At 42.5% G+C, this 24,460-nt stretch overlaps 1 protein-coding gene across 2 annotated transcripts in view; it reads right to left on the minus strand.

Annotated features, from left to right (window-relative positions):
- Positions 1 to 14: 14 nt before the first annotated feature.
- itga3b (integrin, alpha 3b) overlaps positions 15 to 24,460 on the minus strand; it is a 26,064-nt gene continuing 1,618 nt past the window's right edge. The window contains exons 2-26 of one of the 2 annotated variants that reach the window (XM_023429317.2): positions 13,536 to 13,663; positions 12,181 to 12,263; positions 11,138 to 11,387; positions 10,835 to 10,933; positions 10,393 to 10,597; positions 9,477 to 9,670; positions 8,939 to 9,027; positions 8,702 to 8,838; positions 8,303 to 8,389; positions 8,148 to 8,215; positions 7,771 to 7,907; positions 7,495 to 7,641; positions 7,271 to 7,368; positions 6,761 to 6,929; positions 6,408 to 6,482; positions 6,231 to 6,310; positions 5,855 to 5,932; positions 5,602 to 5,704; positions 5,087 to 5,263; positions 3,694 to 3,828; positions 2,997 to 3,110; positions 2,664 to 2,759; positions 2,462 to 2,587; positions 2,080 to 2,235; positions 1,566 to 1,687 (exon numbers count right to left, since the gene is read on the minus strand). In XM_023429317.2, the coding sequence (XP_023285085.1) occupies positions 2,125 to 2,235; positions 2,462 to 2,587; positions 2,664 to 2,759; positions 2,997 to 3,110; positions 3,694 to 3,828; positions 5,087 to 5,263; positions 5,602 to 5,704; positions 5,855 to 5,932; positions 6,231 to 6,310; positions 6,408 to 6,482; positions 6,761 to 6,929; positions 7,271 to 7,368; positions 7,495 to 7,641; positions 7,771 to 7,907; positions 8,148 to 8,215; positions 8,303 to 8,389; positions 8,702 to 8,838; positions 8,939 to 9,027; positions 9,477 to 9,670; positions 10,393 to 10,597; positions 10,835 to 10,933; positions 11,138 to 11,387; positions 12,181 to 12,263; positions 13,536 to 13,663 (2,986 nt within the window). In that variant the 3' untranslated portion in view covers positions 1,566 to 1,687; positions 2,080 to 2,124. Of the gene's footprint in view, positions 1,688 to 2,079; positions 2,236 to 2,461; positions 2,588 to 2,663; positions 2,760 to 2,996; positions 3,111 to 3,693; positions 3,829 to 5,086; positions 5,264 to 5,601; positions 5,705 to 5,854; positions 5,933 to 6,230; positions 6,311 to 6,407; positions 6,483 to 6,760; positions 6,930 to 7,270; positions 7,369 to 7,494; positions 7,642 to 7,770; positions 7,908 to 8,147; positions 8,216 to 8,302; positions 8,390 to 8,701; positions 8,839 to 8,938; positions 9,028 to 9,476; positions 9,671 to 10,392; positions 10,598 to 10,834; positions 10,934 to 11,137; positions 11,388 to 12,180; positions 12,264 to 13,535; positions 13,664 to 24,460 lie in introns of both variants that reach the window. The other variant, XM_087180126.1, reaches the window with a different exon arrangement.

Consider the following 24,460-nt stretch of genomic DNA (forward strand, 5'->3'; position numbering starts at 1 on the left):
AATTGAACCCCAAAGGCTGTTAAAAACAATTTAATTACTTGAAACTGCACAGTAAAAAACAAAACAGAAAACAACAACACCACCACAGAGAACAGAGTTTGTGCATTGGTTTCAGCCCTCCCTTATTTACTCAGAGTCAATGGAGCCTCTGCAAAGGCCACAGTCACAAGTCACAAGAGTAGCTGTGGGCTCTCAGGTAGCACAAACTAGAGTGCTAACACAACACTTAGTCCCATCAAAGACCGCTCGGCGACTGTCTTCTCCTGATCCACTACATCTTCAGTGCTGCAGGTTGGCCACAATGGCGTGGAAACAATCCAAGTGTCAGCTTACTGTCTCGTACAAAAATACAAAGCTTAGGGTCAGTGAAACAAAAAAGGCCAATGACATATGCATTCATTCAAATAGTCAATTCAACATAACTTGTCACTATGTACAATATACGACATAACTATCTATGCTGGAGTTTACGATACCAACAAGCCTCCAGACAGATACAGTACCATGTATTCTTTAATCCAGTGTGGTGACTCCCTGTATGCGATATAATTAACGATATTCAGACAGGTTCTTTACTGTAATAACACAGGACAGTGTAATAAATAATAATCAAGTGTGCTCCCATGATCATCATCATCAAATGCTGGGTAATTCTACATACAAACAAGAACCTATTGCTTTTCAACTTGTTGCAGGGTTGCTCAGGCGACTCTTGCCATGGAATTTAATGTAGGCAGTTAAAATATTTCATTCACCAGTGAGAGCCACTTTTTTCTCTGTACTTGTCTGTATTTTGTCAGGGATGTAATATTTCTACATAGCTTGAAAATCACAAAGTCAGGTTCTGCATACGAGAGCCACAACCACGCACCGACATGCACATCACATAAAGACACATCTTCACTCGCCACAGAGCGGATTCTGGTCAACATATTTTAAGTGCAGTTGGAAAATGACCTCCAAAAACGACAGATGTAGGTTTTTAAACCTTTACATAACCTACACCAGCTGACCACAAAGTGATGCCTGGAGACAGAGCAGGAAGGGCATATACAATCACAGAGAAAATCAATGGACTCATTCTTCTGATTAGAGAGGAGACACAGACATGGTGGCAATAAAACATGACGAATGACCAGTAGATTTGCTTAGAGGATTCAGAAAGAACAAAATGGAAAGAAATGAGAGAATACATGCAACACTGAGTAAAAACCTGCAACGTAATCAAAAACAATTTTACAAATTACTCTTGAATGCAACCCCAATTCCAATGTACAACACTGCATTCTTCAAAAATACTTAACAAATTACAATCTCTGAAACAAAAAAAAAAAAGTTCAGTATATTGCACTGAAAGAGTTGATGAAATGCACTAAAAGATAAAGAAGTTTCAAATTGAATGCTTTATCCACAGTTGGTCCATGCACTGCAAAGTCCATGCGGCTCGACCGAACCCAGTGCTCCTTGTTTGTCCCGTGCCAGTGTGACGGTGAGTGGTTCAGGGTTCAAGGTAAAGGCCTCAGTAGTAGTAATGCTGCATCTCTGTCCAGCTGGTGATCCAATACTTTTTCTGTGGCTCCTCAGGCTGAAATCCCAGATTGAACTGATAGCGCTCAGCCTTGCGAATTTTCACCCCCTGGTGCTTTGGCATTATCCGGTAGTAGATGGCTCGCTTAAAGAATCCAAGCTGGAGGGAAAAGGGAGAGAGGGAGGTGACATTAAACAGGATGCACTGAAGTGGCAGGGGAGCTGGGACAGTTGACGGGGTTGAGAAGAAGATTTTAGGATTCAGAGGCTGAGGAAAATCAGGTTAGGTAACAGAGAAAGCCACAATATCCTACTGAGTATGATGAAAAAGATGGATAAAGTAGTGAAAACAAAAGTGATAGAAAGTGATCAGCAGCGCCATGCACAGTATTAGCCTGAAAGGGAAACAGAATAAATGTTAGTTACAGTAACTACAAGAAGCTAATGTAAAGTGAAGAGACAGAAAGTGAAGCGGTAAGTTGAGTGACACCCCAAGCTTAGTGCTGTCACTAAAAGAGTCCATAGAAAATCCATTGGAAGGGGTGTTTTTACCCATAAGCCCCACTGGTGTGTGCTGTCTGGGGACCCATGGGGGCCTCAGTAGTCCTCAGTCAGCCTCTCTGTCTCAGAGGGCTGGATCTTCATCTCAGCCTTCTGGGCTTTGGCCTCATACATCTCTCTCCTGCTGGCCCTCTGGAAGAAGCCACACTGGGGACGGAGGAAGAGGAGGAGGAGGAGGGTGCATGTGGAGGGAGGGGTAGGTCAAAGGTTAGACTAATGGCTTGATATGGAGTTTGTAGACGTGAGTTGAATGCGTCAGCAGCTATCTTATAACCCAAACAGGATGTTTGTACATATGGAGAGATTCGGAGAAAGTCTGTGTCTGCAGATTCACGACATGTCTGTGTACAAGAGCGATGATTTGTGTTCTCACCTTCCATAGTATAAGAATAATGATTCCTAGTAGTACAATTCCAGCTACTGCTGCTGAGATGATGATCCACAGCGGGAGCTCATAGGGCGTCTCCACTCCCTCCACTGGTTTTATTTCTACTTTGAACTACAAGAAAGGTGGAGACAGTCAGGTAAAGTCATCGCTTTCATCATCGTAATCATTCTCATCACCATTTACCCACCGTGGTGGTCTGACTGTCCATCCTGATGGTTGGTTTATCTGTAATGAGCTTCAGTGTGGCTTCACCTTTGACCATAACTTCAGCATTGCTGTAGTCCTGCAGGAACACACGCACACACACACACACACACACACACGCACACACACACACACACACACACACACACACACAACATCAGAACATTTTCACATAGAAGTAAAGGTTGCAACCTTGGAAAATACTATTGAATTACAAGGTCTCTGCCCAGTTTTTGTGTGTGTGTGTGTGTGTGTGTGTGTGTGTGTGTGTGTGTGTGTGTGTGTGTGTGTGTGTGGCTGCAGCTGGTGAACAAACCTCGAGCATTGTACTGTTCCACAAACGGGACCGGACATAAATCTTGGCTGAATCCGTCATGTTGAGCAGTGGGCAGCGAAACTTCACGCATCTCGCTGTCCCCTTGGAGCATTCCTTCAAAACACGATGAACACCAACTGAACAAACGTGGACAACTACAGTATTTTGCTTTTGCTGATTTTCTCTTTTTAGGTTGTACAGAAGCTGAATAAGCAGTATTCAGTGCAGTAAATCCTTGATACTGTAACTTCTACAGCCTAGGAGCACTGACGGTAAAAGCCAGTTCTACTGTTATAGGAGTTCAGGGGAGACTATACTATACTATAGGACATGTGGAGTGAAAGTCGGCCATTGCTGGTGGTATTGAGACAACATGTCTCAACAAATATTGGACGGATTACCATCCAATAATCAAAAAATTTAAATTTATCTGCATGTTTCCTTATTATTTACTGTACCATTCAGTTGTAAAATTGCAACAAGTTCTTATTTATTTATCGTGATTACGCTCAGTATACAATAACGTAACATCACTGTTCATAATGTACTTGGGACTTATATGGATATTGTAGTGTCTGATGTGTCGTTCTGTGTGTCTGCTGAAGGGGAGAGGTCTAACCCTGATGATCAAATGTATTAACTTCCAATGACGCGTGAAAGCTGCTGACGAGAGCGCTCAGGCAGATCCTTTTCTTACCAACAGGTAGCTGTCTCTTCGGTGAGTGACCAGTGTGATGGCCGCCTGTGGCTCAATGATTTGTGACGGGGTCGAATCAAGAGCATCATCCCCCACGATCTGCCGTTTAGTACGCCTCGGCCCGCGCTCTGACAACTGAAAGGCGAGAGGGAGAGAGAGGGAGAGAGAGGGGGGAAGATGAATGGAGGAAACAGAGGAGACGGAGACATTACATCACAGGGTTAGTAGTAATTACTGGTTTTGATAAAGACATTACCAAATTCTTCTTAGAATAGCATTGTCATTTTCACCGTCTATATGTAGGCCACACGCATTATGATTTTCTATTTGGGGCTCTGTGAGGTTTCAATGTGGCGACACAGATGTTTTTTCCAAAATGTATTTCTGAACAGCTGTGGTTTGGCTCTCAGACCATTTTCACACCACTTTTCTAACACTGACGTTTTACTCCAACTGCTCAGACTGCTTCACTTCACTCAGTTACAACATATGTCACAAGTCTGTACACAGCACAATACACTCAGCGTCAGTTGAGTACAGTCAGTTTTTGCTTAGTGTCAGTGCACTTCAGAGAAATTCCTCAACTGCTCTATTACATTTCCCAAAGGTACCTGAGAAATCAACACTGTCACGCTGTTTTTAGCCGTGCTGCTTTGCTCTAGAGATGGGAACATCTGATATTCCCCTCAGACTCTGCTGTACGGTGTGCTGAGCGTTAATTAGCGGAAGCTACTGCGCTAACATGCTAAAAAATTTTACCTGCTGTGTCATTGTGAGCTTGTTACCATGCTGACGTTAGCAACTACTTCAAAGCACCATTGTGCTTTAGTGCAACCTCACAGAGCTGCTAGCTGTACACTCTCACTGTTGTTCTTTGTCCAAGGCCTTTCATTAGAGCCTCTACCTCTGTTTATTTGCAACCAAGTTTGTGGCTTTTTCAGAAATGGGACATTTTTGGGATGTGCGTATTTCAGGGGTGTGGGCGCTTTCAGGACGCTGTAAAGCATGGAAGAACAGAGAACAGAGATAGGAAAGATTGCAAGAAAAACAGGACACGCATCAAAGGTCCCAGGCTGAATATCAACCCAGTCACTTTTTCATGTGGTTTTCCAGCTGAATCACTGAAACTGATTTGTGCATTATAATCTGCATCTTTAAGCACTTATTTTGGGTTCACAGGTTACCTCAGTTCATGGGCATAGGTTTGAATATTATATTTTGGGAGGACATAATTGTCACTACTAATATTTGAGTGAACTCGTTGTGTCTCTACCAGCGTTGAGAAAAAACCTACGCCCTTGCCTCAGTTTCAATCTGCACACTGTAAGTGGAGTGACACATGAAGAAAAGTGCATATTGAGGGTCTAAACCAAAGCTTAAAACAGAGCCTTACAGTCAGGTTAAGCATGTTGATGACTGGTTCAGGAGGTCTACATTCCGTGTCTGATTCCCCCACAACGACGACCTTCGTCAGGTACAACAGCCACTTGCCGTTGGCTACCTCAAAGGGCCACTCAAACTCCACAGCCAGGGTGCCCAAGTCTCCCAGGGGCTGACCTCTCATGTTCACCTGGTGGAGAGTCAGACGGTCAGCAGCACAGAAAAAGGAACTTCAGCTGAAATCAAACCGATAGTGTGAAATAACAATATGGTGTAAAATAAAAGTCAGAGCTGCACTGTAACTTTGTGACTCCTAAATAGTATCCACCCCATGGTCATGCTTACACCACAAACCATGGCTCACATAACAATCCTTTCCCCACGCAATATTAAACTTCTGAAGAATAAAAGCGTTGGCTCCAAAGACTGGGTGGGGATGAGGGAAATGTGGGTGAGCAGCACACATACTGTAAATGCAATATACAGTCGTGGAGGTCTAATATAGCCTGCGTGGTGAAGGTGACTCACATTGAAGGTGAACTCCACCAGACTGCCCACGTCACTGGTGTTTACCATGGCTGACTCGCCCATCACTGTCCCACCGAAGTTTGTTTGCACCAAGGCGTTTTCTCTGTACAAGGGTGAGAGCGAGAAATGAATGTACACTGTGCGGCTGTGGAAGATAATGTGATGTGACATTCAGTTCCGCGGTGTCTGTGGCATTTGTGTGCTCTTTACTGTATATACACCACGTCACGGGTTATTAGATAATGGGACTCACATGGAAAAGGAGGGGAGGATGGTATTTTCGATCAGCAGGCCCACAGGCACCGGCTTCAGGTCAAACTGTTCACTAACACTAAAGGAACAAACGTTATTATAGCACTGCACACCAGAATGTATGTCCACAATAACATTACCCCTGACAATTAAAATGCAACTTTACATTTTGTACTAACAAAAGTTGAAAAGTAAAAAAAAAAAACTATTAGGAACAGCTACAAAATGCTCTACTGCAGAATCAAAACTGAGACCCAAATTTGAACAGACGTCAATAAAAACTAGCCTCTAAAGTTCAGTATCACTTTAAAAATGAACTGGTACAATTTATGGACCCTTTAACCATAGATACAGTATAAACAATCTCAAGCGCTTACGTGGACAGAAGCAGCTGGGACTCGATCTCTTGTGTGTAAAGATTAATCCCTGATGTCTCAAAGATGATGGAAAGTGACACCTGACAATGAAAGCAACGAAATGAGGAGAATCACAAACCAACCTGGGCAGAGGAGAAAAAAAGTCAAACTCTTTAAAAGACGGCTGTTAACACTCACGTTCTCGTTGGCTTTAAGCGGATTCCCCAGCTCACAAATCACTGTGTTTTCCAAAGTGCATTGTATATCACGGTCCTAAACACACAGTCAGCATATAGACACAGTGAACAGTGAGTTATGAGATTCAGCTGTTTAGGAAAGTGGGGATGCATGTGCAAGAAGGAGAAAGCAGTGTGGTGTTTACTGCTCTTGTGGAAATTGAAGTAAACTTATTTTGTATCTTTATGATAAACAAAATGAACAATGTAATTGTGTAATTCTGTGCTTTCAATAAAAGGATTTAAGATCTGGCAAGAGGGACTAGCTATTAAATGGACATTTCTCAGTCATCTGCTGCCCTCCAGTGGACGTACCGTTGGCCTGAAACCAGAGTAACTCAGTGCCTCAGGGATGGTGATGTTGAGCATGGCTTGATGGGCGTCCTCAGCCACCTTCCCCGCGGAAGGGATGTTAGTCACCTTCACCATCAAACTCACTGTCCTCATATTGCTGTTGAACTGAAGTACCTGGAATTTGCCCTGCCTGGATACACAGAACATGTATTATTTAATTATTATAATTATTTTCAATTATTGTTTTTGATCAGTTACTACGTTCACATGCATTTAGCTTAGCATAAACTCTGAAAACAGGCAGAACAGCTAGCCTGACTCTGTCCAAAGGTAATTGTATGGTAAACAAATGAGATATAATGTGTTACATCCCTCTCTCTATTCTTTATGCTAAGCTAATGCTAACCGGCTGCTGGCAGTAGCTTCATATCGTATCGTCGTAACTTTTTGTCTAACTCTTGGCAAGAAAATGAATAAACCCTTTTCCCATTTACAGTTAATGAAGGCGCTGTTTTCAGATTTTCATCTCACCTGGGGTACGGCTTTTTATTGCTGTCAACAAACTGGGCTCTCAGCTTCAGGTTACTGCTGCATTTGTTGTCTGAGCCACACTCCTTCTGAAAGTTAATCTGCAGGAAATTGAACAAAAATGATTATATCACACCTTACAGAGGGACTATCACATATACATGTGCTTCATTGTGTAAGTTATTAAAAATGTGGTATATGAATGAGGCGTATGCGCCACACCATACCTCAGTTCTTTGGGTGAGTTTCTGCTCCTGGCTCAGGACTGGGAAGAAGTCCAGGTTCTGGAAGGAGCGTCTGGATTTTGGTTTTGGTTCATGTAAGGACATGTTGAGGGAAAAGACCACGGGTTCCAGTTTGTCCCTCACAGGCTCCTGTAAATTCACCCAAGAATTTAACACTAGACTTTGGCAACAGCAGCTTTTCAGTGAAAAAATGTACAAAGGCATGAACGTACACAGCAATTAACACATTTCTTTTTTTTGTATTTGTAGAAACCTTACCATAACAAACAGCTTTAGAGTGTGACATGTGCGTTTGGAAGACGGCAGGCTAAGGAGGCCATTATAGGTGTCACCCTTCTCGAAACGAACTCGTGGACTTCTCCTCTCCATGTCCGCCTTCACTGTGTAATTCAGCGCTTTACAAAGTGCAAACACACACAGTACATTAAACAACGCTGCAGCAGGTGCTAACCTGATAATAAAGCAGTTTCATGTAACATAGAGAATTTACATCAGGATCTGTGAGCGGCCAGCGGCCCAGTGTCTCCACACATTTTAACTATAGATATAGATATTGATTCAAAGTTGCAGCCTTTATTTATGCAATTTATTCATTTACACATTACAAGTCGTTTAAGAAAAGGAGGCCTGCTTACTGATATTTTTCTTGAAGTCTTTGTTTCCATTGCTCAGAGTGAAAGACATACACAGAGTCACTGTAATGCTGTAAAACACAAAGAGACGTTAACAACCATGAGAAGAAAGTGAATGAGCCAGTTTCAGAAAGAGATGATCTGAGACTGTATCTCACCATGGCGTATCTCCAGGACACTGATTAGGGTCCACGATTTTAGGCATAACTACGAAGTCCTTTGTTAAGTGGATGACTGGTCGAGCTCTGCAAACAGTTATACTAGTTATATCATCATCATCATCATCATCATATGAAGAAAGTACACATATCTGTGTACTAAATACAAATCTGTATTTGAACTTTTACCAGGTGAAAACTTGAATGTTATCTTTTCAAAAACTGATCTTTTCTTTTGACTTAATACCATTTTCTGCTTGACCAAAGGCTTATCAAAGGATTTTACAACACCATAGCTCACAGGACTTTCTTGATATATTAGACATTTACTAATCTTTAACAAAATAAAAATGTTCCCCTTTTTACACACAATAATTACATGTTTTTTCTTATTTCTACCTGAGCAGGGCAATGCGGTCGTCCAGAGAACCAATTAAGATGTCAGGGTAAGTGTTGTCATCCATGTCCATCCCTCCATTGATGGAGTAGCCGAAGGTATGGAATCCGTTGTTGCCCACTGTCTTACCCTCAATCACCTAAAGAGGGCAACAATGACACATGAGAGATCAATACAATAACTGTGGGCCCATTCAGATTATGTCTGAAGAACATTCATGGCGTAAAGTCAGATGTTACCTGACTGGGCCTCTCTGAGACTCCCTGTTTACTTCCCATCCATATGTAGACCTTTCCTGAGTCGTGGAAAGGAGCTCCCACTGCAAAGTCTGCAGACAGTGACAATGGAGTGAAATATCTCAAGGAAATGTGCGAAGACAAGCTGCTGTAAACAAATCAGTATATGGAATATATTAGCCCTCTAGGTGGCAGCATTGCGCCACCTAATGATGAGTTAATTGCTAGCCAAGGCAGTTTTGTACAGCTTTTCAACCGTCTGAAATGCAACAAGGTCCATTAGTTTCCTTGCTGAGATAAATGTGTTGCAACATTGTATAAAAAAAAACAATCATGCAAAGTCCGAACCCAATGCTTCCTCTCTACAACAGCTGCACTCCTTTCCTGAGCAGGGCAGTGAATGCACCACCTTTTAGTTCAGTACATACAGGGTGTAGACAAAGCAATGGAAACACATCATAAACAAAAGAAGTCCCTACATCACCATTTCATAGACTACATCATTTTGTAGCGACTTCTATCAATGAACCCACAGTCATACCTTGGAATCCATCTTGGTTGATATCACCAATGGCAGCCACTGCAAACCCAAATCCAGAAGCCGACGGACCCTTCAGTATCACGGTGGCGTTCTTCTGGAAAGATCCATTCTCATTCATGAAGATATACACTGCTCCACCATGATCGTTCATACGGTCAAAGTAAAACGGGGCTCCCACAATCAGGTCATTCCAGCTGTAACAGGCAAAGGAAAACATCCAAAACATTACAAAACATTGTATTCCTTAAAATCCCATAGATCCAGCGGGGTTTGGTATGTAACAAATTTAAACTGGTTTAACTCCTGCATTAAAGGAGGCACATGATTTCACCATGATGTCATGATGAACACCTTATCTGAGCTGTTGAAAGGACAAGTTTTCTTCTCTCACCGCGGCTCATGCAAACATCATCATCATGCATTCTCTGCATAACAGGGCTTATCAGAGCTATGGAGTATTCAACCATGAGGCAGCTCAAAAGATCAAGATACAGTTACAGTCAATCTATTAAAGCATCCACACATAACACTCGTGCTTTTCTTCTTTTCCAACTGTCAATTTAGACTCTTGAGCAGCTTGTGTTTGAAGTTCGGCATCTGATGGAAGACAGTTTGATTCTAAATTAATGGGATGCCATCTGCAATATGCTTTGGTCCTCTGCACTGCAGCTTGATGCAATTATCTTTCCTATTATTGTAGGATAGTGTTTAGATTTTAATTAAAATGACTTCCAATTTGTGATTCCTCTCGTACTTAGACATAGTGGATTCCAAGCATGTGTAGTATGAGGTCCACACAAGAAATAATGCTCTTATATTTTAAATGTACTATATAAAAAAAGAGAAGGCTAAAACAGAACCAGGTTTTACTGATCAATTTTCCACAATCACAAATATCCGCTGTGTAGAAACGCACTCGTCATTGTTGAGGTCGGTGACAGCCAGGCTGCTCCCAAAGTACGAGCCCACTTGTTCCCCCCGGATGGTGAGCACCGATTCAATGCCCTTGTCATTCTTTGTCCCAAACACCACTGAGCCCTTGGACTCATCCCTGGGAGACCCTGTCACTACTGTGTAGTCGTCATGGGTCAGCAGCTTCTTCTCTTCGAGAACTGAGTAACCTGTGGTAAAGAGCGTTAGAGATTCACTGTTAAACTGTCATCTGACCTTTGTAAAGGTAATACAGGCCTTTTTTCCAATATCATGATAAAATGTGAAACATTCTCTAATAAAAACCATCTTTGCTTTTCTTTTGTTTTTATTCTCTTGTTATTCATACTGACAGCTAGGTTTTCATCCTGTTCCCCAGTGATCTTATAATTAATATGATGCAAAAACACAATGACTGTAATATTCACCCATATAACTGTATCGCTTTTTCAGCTGGCCAAAGTCTTTGCCTATCGAGTCCCAAGCGTTCAATGGATCCGGATCTCTCCATGTTACATGAACATTTCCTTTATAACAAAGCAGAATCAGAAAACAATGTTAAAATCTGCTTCACGCACAATGGACAGGTTTCCCAGACAGAGAATAATCCCAGAGTTAGACTAACACTAGCTATTCTTGGATGCGTTTAATCCCTGTCTGTGAAACCTGCCCATTATTTCAATGTTAAGTAACAAAAACCCTCCTTTCAGCTTTAACTCCTCAGTGCCCACCTTGCCACACGTAGCTGCCTGTGGCGCCGATGTAGACATCAGTGTCTGTCATGCCGCCTGAGATGCCCATGTTGCACATGCCCTCGAGCTCCAAGTCAAAGCTAGGGTTGCAGACCTCGTAACTGTAAGTCTGCCAGTCATCGTTTGGGTCGTAGGTCAGATCGTTACTCCTTACATAGCACTTCCCTATCATCCGCCGCTGCTCCTCTGTGCCGCCTTGGATGATCTTCACATATCGATGCCCACATGCCTGGACACCAGAGAAGAGGGTGTATTCTAGGATGCTATGGACTGCACAGTCGTTCTAAGTTACAATGTGGCTAAGACAGAAAAAAATTTAAATTAAATGGCTATTAAATTAAATCAAAACCCCAAGTAATTCCCTCATACTTAGGACAGCAATTATCACTTCTACGATAACAAAATTAAAGAAAGAAAACAGAAAGCAGCTGAAACAGTGTATGATGTTAGCATCACGCTGCTATATAATACAAAATAAATAACTTAATTTAACTGTAGTCTGTGCTGTACTAACAAAAGCAAAAACATCTAACGAAAATGAAACAATAAAGAGGAGGATGAAAAACATTCTTGACGATAAAGTCCTTCTGGCAGTACTGGAAATTAAATAAGTATCATATTCTAATGGTTAATTCCCCAAAATGTACAGTATGTGTATATTAATAATTAAAAACATCAAAAGAAACATCAGCGTCAACAATTCATATGAAAAGGAACAAAAGAATCCCTCAGGAAAAACATAACCTCTTACTCATGATCACGAACATGACTCGGCATGGTATTTCCTACCTGTATTTGTTATGTCTTGTGGGTGTGTGTGTGTGTGCCTGTGTGAGTGTGTGTGAGTGTGTGTGTGTGTGATGAGCTGTGTGCCGCTCATCTTTGACACAAGATAATTAAATACAAAAGAGTCTTATTTCCACCCTGCATCCCGTCGATGCTGCAGTGAGTGTAGCTGTATACTGTACACAGTACATCACCTGTGACACTGACTAATGGAGTAAAACAGGATGTCATCTCACCAGCACACGTCCCCCCGGCTGGTCCCTCTGACTGGCCACTGTCACGCCCAGCCACATGCCCTCCACCATCTCAGAGGGACTTGCTGTAGATGTGTCATAAGGGTCAGGGTCATGTACAGGGTTTAAAAGGTAACTATCAACATGGAACTACAGAGAAAAAAATACAGTTGAACATCCAGATTACTGAAATGTTTTGTCTTTTATTTAGAGAATAGTAAAATGTAAAAAATCATCATGATTATGGGGATCACAGTCACAGGAAAACCAACCTTAACAGATCCGCCTGGCTCCTGCCCTGACAGATATTAACCTCAAAAATGTTCTGTGACTGCAGCGCCCGTCACTCCAAGCTCAACATTAAAAGAGACGAGGAATCCTTTTATTATGGTTCTTACTTTTAGCCTCCGGCTCGCCGTATTCACCTTAAGGTAGAACAGCGGTAAGTCTATCAGTTAATAACCTTCAATTAAGAAAGGATGCGCTTTTCAGAGTTTTATATCCTGGAGCTCGTCGTGTAGGTGCAGAAAATGATCCTGAATGCTACGGAACACGCCGGGGATCAGACTCTGAGATAGACACACGAGCTCTGTTCTCAGTGAATAAAGAGGAAGTTAACTGATTTTCATGGTAGGTTATAATTTACTAAAAGGGAACTCAACAGTACCTGTATTTGCCAAAGGGAAACAGATTTCCACACATAGGTCAGTTTCCTTGTCATGGGGAATACACCTCAGAGTGTGAATACAGCTGTATAAATACCTTTTGTGGCTTTAAAGGAACCTTTCGTAAGTCAGAGAAAAATACCCCATAATATGTCCTCAGTTAACTTGCAACAAAGTTCTAACAAAAGCCTGCGTTAAAAACCAATGGCATTAAGTTTGAAATATTAAGCAGGCAATGGAAGTGGACATATTTCAAACTGGAATAACTGCGTTGATCCTTTAGCACAACCATCTTTTCATACAGGTCATACAACAACAACAAATACCTACAAAACTAATGCAAATTAGCAAGTGTTAGCACGCTAACACGCTACACTGCAATTGTGAACAATGTAAATTTTATAGGCTACCTACTAACCTACTGAACTTTAGTATGTCAGCATGCTAATGTTAGCGTTTGGCTCAAAGCACCACTGTGTTTGAAGGCAGCCTCACAAAGCTGCTAGCGTGGCCGTATTATTATTTTTTTTTACATCAATGCTCCTCTCACACTCTCCCTCATCTTGGATTCTGCTAAGGTGCAGAATGCAGTCAGCTATACTGAAGCTTTACTGTGAACCTGTACAGAGAAACTCTTCTTCTGTTAAATACCAAAACAGCTAATCACATCTGAGATTTCTGCGCCATGCTTACTTGTGCTGACCAAGTCCATCCTGGTGCAGTCATTGGAGAGTGTGGTAAGGGGACAGGAGTACACAGCACCTGTCTCATTGACATTTTGTAGAGATTGGGCTTTCTCCTTGGGTGCCCCTGCAAGAAGCCTGAACACACAGACAGACAGAAAGAGAGGGAGAGACAGATAAAGATTATTACCGCTAGATCATATCAGGGTTGTGCCATGGTGTTAGACAACACAGCGCAGAGACAGTATCACCAACATAAAAAAACTAGACGATCTCCCAGATAATCCTGCTAGTCTAAACACAGCAACAGAATCCTGCAGGTTCATATTCTAGTACATTCAATATGCACAACCTTTTTTTTTTAATCCATCATTTAACTAGAGGACATTTTTAACGGTGACACCTAAGTTAATGAGTGTATTAAACACACAGTACACATGACGTGGGAAGAGCGGAGCAGTCAGAGAATGACCCGTAACAAGTCTGGGCACCACACACACAAAGACAGACACACACACTAGCTTCTTGGTGATGGACCTGATCTTTTTGTCCACTCACCCAGACACTCCCTACATCAGCACCTTTTAACACACCACAAGAACTTTGAAGTAGAGGGATTACCCCCTCTGCAAGGCCCTGTGCTGGGACAACACTATTTACTGTCAGCATGAGATTTATTAGCTCCACTTTGTAGGCGGAAGGTGCAGACAGTCTTGTTTTCAGTGTGTGAGACGTGGCCTGCTGCACTATGCGGGAAGCGAAAGCAGACAGTAGTGTAGTGGTTTGCGTTGAGCACATTCAAAATTTCTGAAAACCCTCAGACCTTTCTGGATGAATTCCAACATGATACTGGCAGTGGTGGATAATGAAAAGTGCAAATTGGTGAGTCAAGGTGTTAGTCAAGCTTGTGAGTATATTAACTGCAACTGCGGGGTAGCTACCTTGATAAGCAAGAATAAATACAGATAATGGGTGCAGACTTAAAAGACACCTCAACAGTACGGTCATTGTGCCTTCAAATCAAAATCATGAGTCAAGCCTGAATTGTTCCAACTTGAAGATGGATTATTTGTTTCTGAGTTGAGTCATGACGGAAGGACTCCGAGGAACATGAAAAATGTTGCATAGATTTTGTAAAATCTTGTTCATGGTGAGCTACTCGTGCTCAGATGTTATCCTCAAGTTATGAGGTGAATTTTCATCCTGATGAGGTGGTGTACCAGTCTCCACCGCTCCACCACTGCCTGCTACTCATCATGAAAACATCTCAAGAGCCCAGACAAATATATTTTCTCTTTGATGCGTCACTTGAACATGAACAGACTGAGGGAGTTTGGTTTTGCATTGAAAACCACCTTGTGAGTTGGTTTCCTGCTGCTAATCTTAGATTGAACACCTCATTACTGATTTGAAACTTAACCATATGGGTGATGATAACATTTCTAATCCTAGTTCATCAGTAGTGGCATAAATTTTACCTTCATCTAGTCTCATTACACCCAGGATGAAAAATAATCTGGACCAGAATTACATGAAAACAACGACATTGCGTCCTCTGACTACAATATAATATCCCTAAACTTTACATTGAATATTTCCAACTGATGCATGAAAAACAGACATCCCCACGCTACGCCTGCGTCATTTGAAACAGGTACAATTATCCCTTCTTTCAGCTACCAGATGTGCATTATAAGCAATGAATCAATTATCTTGCAAGAGTGATGACAACCAGAAAGAGCCAAGATGGCCTCCGTGGGCCAGCGGTTTTCAGCTAGACTGGGAGGAAGTGGCCTCGGTTCAGGTAATCATTCAGTAATGTAGACAGCATCTGAGATTCCACAGAGGTTTGTAGACGTTAGTAGGACCGGTAGATATGTAGAGAATCAGGGCCACGGAGTCCCACTGCGAGTGTGTGGAGGCCTACTCTGTAATCTATAGTGTGAGTGTACTATAAGCACATGAGCGGGTAGGTGTGTGTTTTCAGCTTACATGACTTGCCTTTCTTCTACTTCCATACACATTAAATCAGAAGTCATGGCCACCCAATGTGTTTCTCAGCTGTAAGAAGCACAGAGTGTCTCCAAACACCAACTTACAAGGTTAGCCAGTCTTGTGGGAGAAAACCAAGCAGCGCAAGAGAGAGCAGGAAAGAACAGGGTCAAACCAGAGGAAAAGCAAACTCTTACAAAACACTTAGAGATCAGTTAGTGTGAACTTTGCTCACACTGAAAAGAAATTAAGAGGAATTCGGGCCCAAAGTCCAATGCTAATCACACATGCTTCGGGAAGGCTTGGCCTTGGCTTCAGGAAGTGTTTTTATGTAGCAAAAGGACAAAAGGATCGACCTCATAAACATACTCATCGTCGTCTTACTGTCTCAGCAGAACCACGTGGGGCCACCTGTGTTTGTTGTGGAAATTCAACACTTCAGATTGATGCCACCAGGATTGACATACAGTGGACACACAGCTTTACAACTGAGCTGTGGCATTTTCAGCCAGAGTAAAGCTGGTGTTACAGTTTTAAAGGAAACATTTCAACCGAAGGAATAGTTCGATTACTTTGGTAAATACATCTTTGCGGAGAGTTAGATGAGACGATTGATACAGTTCTCATGTCTGTACGCTAAATATGAAAGTGTAGGCAGCGGCCAGTCAGCTTAAAGGCAGGGGAAACAGCTGACATAAAGTCTCTTTGCTGCCATAATAACAGAATACCATTCTTTAAATATGCAAAACATAGCCAGCTAGATCAAACACTATCACTAGCCTGTCCTTCATTTCGCTGTGGTCAGCTGGAATCAGGAAAAAAACAAACTGTTTTTCAGATTTTTGGCCTCGGGTTCTTCGGTTTGGATTTGAAAGGATTTCTGTCTCGACCCATGCGTCAAAACGACCAAAACCTGAGTGACAAACAGTTGACTCAGCCATGACAGCACATCTAATTTCCTGTCCTGTTCCAAACGCAACAATGTGTGCTCTCCTCCTATGTACCTCCCTGCTCATCACCTCCTCATAAACATGCTGTCAAAGGCCCAGGGAAGGGAAGGGAAGGGAATGGGAGGGAAGAGGGGCTGCTGCATTCCTCCTCTGAGGACATGTTGAAATTCGCCCCCTCTGCCTATGAAGTGATCCGAACGGCTGGCTAAACCAAACATTTACTGTGGCAAACACACCCAGCCAAGGTGAGCGTGGCTGCATTCCTCTCTGAAGAAGGGAGTTAGGTGAACTGCTGCGTATCAGCGGTGTTTAAGCAGAGGTGAGCTCAGCTAGTCATCTTAATCAGCGCCGACTGAGGGCAGAAAACAGGAGAGGAGCGGGAGGGGGTATTAAAAAGGGAGTGAGTGGCAAGGGAAGAGGGGCAAAAAAGGGTGATCGCGCCTTGTCAGGTAGATTCTCATCCTCTCACCTCCTACCTGACTATTTCTGAATAACCAAACTAAATGAAAGATAACTAAAAACCTTTTGTATGACATTTTCTCCTCCATCTCATGGGCTTTTTGTAAGACAACAAGAAGAAACAATAAGCAGGGCCAGTCAGTCACGTTTGCAGAAGACCATAGCACAATCTCATTCATCTTCATCTGGATCCAGTCTGAACACGATCATGATGACACGTAACTGGCACACAACCTCTCACCCTGCTGGCTCTTCCCTGTGTAAATATTCATGAAAGGGAAAGTGAGTGGGTGACAAAGAGGCCGAGATGGAAGAGGGAAATTGGAGTAAGATTAAGAGCAAAAGCGAGAACTTAACGCTTCAACCTTCGCTCCAAGTGTGCATTTATGTACTTGTATACATACTGCAGTATGTAGCTGTGAGTGTGTTTGAGTAAGTTAGCCGTACACACGAGATTGATCATCCGTCCAGATACAGTTTAGGGCAACCTGTTTGTCCCAGGGTGCGGCTGTGGCCCCCAGGGCAGAGAAAAAGAAACAGAATCTAACCTCAGGGCCTGTGTTTTACTGTCAGAAAGGCCACTCCTTTACCTCTGGGAAAAATATGCAATATATACAACACATGATGTAAGAAGTCACAGTTACTCAGATTACTCTATGTTAAATTAGTTACAATTTTTTCTATCTTTCTACCGGTGTCACTCTCCGTATAATACAGTATGGAGCAGTAGACAAATACTGCGGGTGATGATATGGTAAATCGAGCCACATCCTCAGGATGTGGATTCTTAACAACTCAACGAACACAGTTATCTGATCCAGTCACGACTCTGCTCTGATGCATCATGTAGGGCAGCCCCAGGTCTACCTCCTGTGCAATTAAAAATGTGATGCTTCAGGCTGCTTTTGTCAGACCCACTGGAAACAAGTAGACACACGCGGATGTTGCCCCTGGTAACGAGGTGTTGTTGTATAAGGATGGGGATGGACAGTTCTGAGGAGTTTCAGTGATGTGAATGGGAGACGGAAGTTTTAACTGTTGTATGGTTTTTTTTCTGGCAATGCATGAACTCTCTGCACACGAGACGGTTTGTCTTTTTGCCAAACGTTGTTGCTGCTTGTGAAAGATTTGATTCAGGCACTCGAGTGCGTGTTCACAGTTTGATAACATACAGATGAAGCCCACGCTGGCCTCTAAATGAGAGCACACAGAACTGAAAAAGGGGAAGTCCTTTATACTGTATATACAAGCAGTTTGGGTGACAAATATTTGTGAGAAATAGACCTTAGCCATTACTATATCTTACTGGTATTGGTTATTTTCTGTGTAATTAGATGTTGTTGTTGTTGAAGAATATAAGTGGAATAAACAAGCAGAATAAGGATAAAAGTGGTTTTCCTCTCATTGCAGCAAATACAGGTAAGGAACAGACACACAAACAGTATTAATCCTCACCCTTAATCCTTAATCCATTTCACACACAGATATACAGACGCACTCACCTACACTGTATCCTCAGTATTTTTAAGAATGGTATAAAGCTATTGCACTAAAGGCAACTCATTTTGATTCCGGGGAAACATTGCCACTTAGACCCACTAAGCAAATAAATGGAGATAATATTGAATGGAGTGACTCAATTTGAAGATTGAATTAAGCATGAGAACAAGAGGAGACCAGGGCTGCGATCTCTTTATGCTCCAGTGACGGTGTAATGACTTTACTGAAGGATGAGAGGACGAGGTTTATATAGACATGGTGTGTTACAGTGTGGTCCACAATTACTGCGCTGACGGTAAGAACACGTAAAGTCGTATGATGAACGTGTGTGTGTGTGTGTGTGTGTGTGTGTGTGTGTGTGAGTTTCTGCCTGTAACTGCTCTGCTCCTGGTGTGTTTTCATTGTACTACAGCAGCACTCTGATAAATCCAGTTCTTTGTAATTCCAGGAAACACTCTCACAAAGCAGTAGGTGGGGTGGGGAGAACGAACATTTCTATCAGGCTATTCACAGTGAGCACGCCTTGCTGTTAACACACTAACTCCAGTGTGTGCCTGTACAGAACATGGCTCACGGATGAGTCGTCTCTGGACAAACAGCGACCGGACGGTATCGACCTGCTGCAAGTAGAACAGTGTTGGTCACCCAGACGTGCCCTCACAGCACCTGTGCTTCTCTGGGCTTTCACGTACTGTGTAACAATATATATGTATATAATCACTGAGATATCAATAAGGATATTTATATATCAAGACAAATATGCAAATTAACATCAAATAATCAAACTAATCTCTGTTCCACTGTTATGCAACTACAATTAAAGCTTAAAGCTTCCAAATGATGAATTTTGGACAATATTTATTTGTAGAATAAGATCTTACCACCACAATATGATTCAAATGAAAGTCAATAAACAATAACATGAAACTATCACACATCCCAAACAACAGCATCCAACCACAAAAATGTAATCCTCACCACCATCCGCATACAGCATGATCTACATTAAGGCTTTACATCGCACCAAAGGGGAATAAACCCGCACTATACCTGTTCTATTAAGACAAATCCTTCAGTATAACTGTCAGAGGGCGTAAACTAACAGAGCAAACATGCACGAAGTGAAAGGAAGTTGGTGGTGATTTGTGGGCACACCTGCACAATCATATACGCACCACTGAGGGCGGTTGTGGTTAAAATGTAATCTCACGAACAGCAGCCCATCACAGTCAATCTCTTCTTTTGTTTCTAAAAGTCCTTGCCCTTCAGTTCAGCCTGGTATGACTTTTCATACCGTCGCTGTTGATGGTGACGCAAGAGATTTTAAACAGCGAAGCAGACTATGCATAGAAATTATAAAAAGAGGGAATGAAATGCTGACATCAATCTGATAAATTGTAATTTAGTCCTAAGGGAAAAACATATGACTGATATGAAATGCAGTGCATGCATTACTGCTGATCTAAAGAGGAAACGGCACAGAGCAACTGGGTAGTGTTAAATAAAATGAAATATTACTGTCCCCCTATGTTCTAGATAGACACACATGAAGGCAGGTCTACCAGAGTATCTCAGCTGGGCAAACATCCTGTTTGAAGCCCACCATCTGCCCTGAGTGAAACAGTAACAAGAGAGCAAACTCATTTAAACCCAGTGTGACAAATTAAACATGGCAGGTCATCCCCTGATAATAAGCTAACTCACTTTTCATTAGCAACGAGTAAAACCTGACAAGGACAATGCCATGTTGGCTCATGTCTGTAGGATGGTCCGCTTACTAAGCCCACCCAGTGTCTGCTGTCGCTGGATGAATGATGTCAGACTGGCTCCCACCCCCCCACACACACCGAGCTGACAGGGAGAAATACACACAAATGTATGCACAGAAACACACACACACACACACACACACACACAGACACACACACACAGCTGGACGCCACACCAGCACACATCCATGCTTCAAACTCACACCATGCAGCTATAGAAGAAAACACCAGAGACTCACAGTATCAGTAACAGTGTTCCCATTAACATTTGACCCTGCTGTACATTAAGGGTGAGGAGGGGGGGAGGGAGGGGGGTTACAGGTGGACTACCTCACAGCTGTAACAGAGCCGACTGCAGCACTGTTAGCGTGCCTGCATGGTGCCAAGTTTTCGCTCAGATATTACTCAGCTTATATAAAAGCAGAGCGGGTATGAAACATCTGTTTTTGCTTGTTTTCACCTGCCTGGAAAATCTCCCCAGATTCTACTTTTATTAGCAAACTGTGTAGAAAAGAGTCAGAGGACATTTTAAAAACCATTTTCAGCAGGATTTGTATTGCTAAGGACAGACAAACACTGACTTCCACATTCACATGAACAAGTGTAAACCAATACTTCACCATTTCCCCTTGATGGTGATAAATGGGATCAAGAGAGAAAAGAATTGAAGCATGTCGTTTTTCTAGCTACAGGTAACCCTCATTAGCCCAGAGGCCAGCTACGCCAGCTTCTTTTACATGCCGTTTGGGGGCATTTGTACAACCAGGGGAGAGAAAAAAGGGATCTCTTACAGTTTTGTTAGGATAGAAACAGTCTTCACTGCAGGTACTTCCAGTGAAAGCCCCACCGTAGAGAATCTCCTCTGTGGAGATTAGCAGGAGGCCCGGGGTCCCGCTGGGATCCATTTCAACACGTTATTAGAAGCTGTCATTCATTCTGCCGCTACACAAAATGCAACTCATGCCATTACCAACTGATTGGATACAGGCAATAAACAGCTTAAAGATTAGGGCCAGTCACCGTGGACAAACTTGCATGTAACTTTAGTGAGGTCTGGTGCTGCTGCAGTGGCTTGGCCTGAAACCTTTAATAACTCCCAACAAACCTCTTTGTTCACAACAGCCTCTGGAGTTTCTGCCTGTCAGACAGTTTTTTTATTTCATAGTTTTTACTGCTGGGATACACGTTTATAAAGGATTTATAAGATGTAACTGATGGATTTTGGGCCGACTGGCAGGTTGGTTATGGCTTTCTCTCTTGCTAATAAGCCATCCTTTCTTTAATTGCTTTAATCATTGATGAATTACAACTCACGGTATAAACCCTCTGTGAGTGAAAAAGTACCCGACAATAAAAACAATAACATTAAAGCCAAACTGACTGATTGACCTACCAGCTAAATATTATTGTATTGCTTAATATACTTGAATCTCTGCTCTTTCAGTTTAATCCTTTCAAATCAAACAAATCCAACATATTCATACTATCATTATTTTTGTCATGTGACCAGTAATAAGTAATAAGTATGAGATATACAATATTTCATGCTGTTTACTACGCATTAACATAGTAAAAGGAGTATTATGTTTTAATAAAATATAGTTAGCTGCAATACATCTTCAACAGATCTAAAACTAAATTCAGTGCATATGCAATAGCAGGACAATGTAGAAAAAACTGTAACTTTTCCCACAGACACGTCAGTAACAACAACCACAGCTGGCTTTCATGTAACACATGTATGAGGGTCCAATGGACAACACGGGACTCTTATCTGAAAATGTTTCACTGTGGCCCGACACTAGTGCTCTGATAGTGCTACTTCACAGACAAAGCCCACTAGTATTCACATGACAAGGAATGTTGGATCATGGCCAAGTTGGACATACCCACCTGCATCATTTACATCAGCCTGCACTACAGAATGCAATGTCATATAATGCATTAGGTCATTCATTTGAAGTTATACTCCCAAAATCTACTTTTGAGTATCAGTGCTGGGAGTCCTCATTCAGTGTCTACACTGCATCAGATATTTAAAGTTCACAGTACCGCTGAACGACTTTTCAGAGTTCACAGCCCAGCACACAATACAGCAAAAATACCAGGGTATACACACATTCATACTTCTTCCTGCTGTGCAAACCCACAGCCACTGGAAAACATTGGAACTGACATGAATTGAAGCTGTTCTCTACAAAGTTAAGGGAGCAAATGTTTTGGATGGAGCTTCACCTTGGTGTCGTTCCAGGGCACTAATCCCTGTCTTTAACATGATGAAAGTCAAAGTTTAATACTAGAAGATGACTATGCAGGTTCTCTGCAGCACACCATCCTCATCTGTTGCATTATTGTTCACTTTGCAAATCAGATACTTAATTCCATCACTGTAAAGAAAAAGCAGAGCCTGCGCCTGTGCATATTCAAACTGAACATCAGACTGTTCGTGACTATAAACCTTCCAGCAATTCGACCGGTCTAATCTGCACGTCACAGCAGAAACGCGAAGGCCCCGTCAAATTAAATGGCTGACTTTCATGGCCTCAGGCCACAGCAGTCAGACAGAGATGAGCTGGAAAAGCAAAAGCACTTCAACTCTGATTAAGTATTCATCAGTCAGAGGAATTAAATTCTTTTACTCAGGTCGCAGAGGTTCCCATCTATAAAACAAAGGGTTTTTGTCTTCCGCAGAGGGAACAGAATGAGGTTAAATCTGAGAGTTTTGGTAAGATTATACGTGTTCCTCAACAGTCCTCAGAGTCATCATTCTCACTCCTGTCTTGTCTCAACCTGAAACCTGCCAGGTTGTGACTTTGCAGAGAGCGGTAATACATTCCAGGCATACCATGGGGTCAGGGGACTGGAAGAGCCAATAGGTGGCCAGCTGACTGCCCAGTCCCTCCTCCCTGCTACAACAGAGAACAAAAAAGCCCTCTCAGGAAAAAAAAACCTCTTGGAGACCTTAAATGGGTGATTCAAAGAGAATGGGAGTGGAGAGGTGAATACCCTGTACAAATTGGCCTCAGGTAGCTTCTAGATTCTTCAGGTGCGGCCCTCCCACAACCAAGTTGGTCTACTAATTAGCCATATACAACTGCCCCCCAAGTTCAAAATAAATTTCTTAAATTGCTTCAGCCGAGCCAAGACACACTGCTAGATTCAGACTAATTGGATAATAGCCTGCATCTTAAGAGGTTAAGAAAAAATTTTATTGCACTCACTTAATTGCACAACTGGGAGTGGAAACCTCCTGCCTTGACTTTTATCTTAGACTCTGTCTGACTAATGCACGCACAAAAGGACGGCCTCTTGGAAACATGTACATGTTCATCATGTCACGACTGGTTTATATGCCAAGGTCTTGCATTTTTTAAATATTCACACTCCAGCTCGCACCAGTAATGAGAAAACCTGTGAGAAACAGCTCTGAGGTGCAGTGAGACAAATCTGGGGCCACAAAAGAAGCCAGACGACACAGAGGAAACGGACAGGACTGTAAAACCAGTCCAAACATGGGACACACCATCAGGACGTTGTTACTGTATATGCCTTAACAGTATCACAGAGTACTCGCTCAGCTAGGTCTGAGTACGGAAAGACTGTCTTTAGTGAGCATTGGTGTCTCCACAGATTACAAGCTCAGGCTGATAGAGAGGACACAGGTGAAACAGGAGGCACTGCCGAAGGAAAAACACATACTACACTTGACACATTTCACAAGAAACATTTTTTTTCTCATGAAATTCAGAATAAGTGGGAGAGGTTCACAACCACACTGAAGGGGAACGTTTAACAACTGTACACTAAATAGGAACCTACAGCCAGCGGCAGGGCAGGTTCATGGGGAGTTAGTGTCAAATATATATCCTTATAAAACAGAACTGCAGCTGACCAATGAGGCTTTTTACAGACTGTTTTTCCCTATAGGCCTTAGAGTCTCATTACCACAGCCATGTGCTCCCCTTCTTGGGTTGCAGTCTGTGGAGAGTGACTCCCTCCCTCTGGGGACAGGGCCATGATGGCACATTGATCTTGTGTCAGATGGACACTGCTATCAGTTCTATTAACTGGGGAAAATCTCTGTACTGCACATCAATCCACCCGTTCACAGAGTAGGCAGATAAGCCGTACACGCAGATTCACTTCACTGGGGTGACAAGACAGAGGAAGTGGGCCCCTGTTTGCAATTTTCTTCCTGCAATATTCTTCAAAGCAGAACGAGGACACAGATAACAGCAAGTTATGAACATGCTGTGTGATCATGG

This window comes from Seriola lalandi, unplaced genomic scaffold (assembly GCF_002814215.2).
Source record: "Seriola lalandi dorsalis isolate HSWRI2012SDOR001 ecotype SW California unplaced genomic scaffold, Sedor1 jcf7180002054892, whole genome shotgun sequence".
Taxonomy (NCBI): domain Eukaryota; kingdom Metazoa; phylum Chordata; class Actinopteri; order Carangiformes; family Carangidae; genus Seriola; species Seriola lalandi.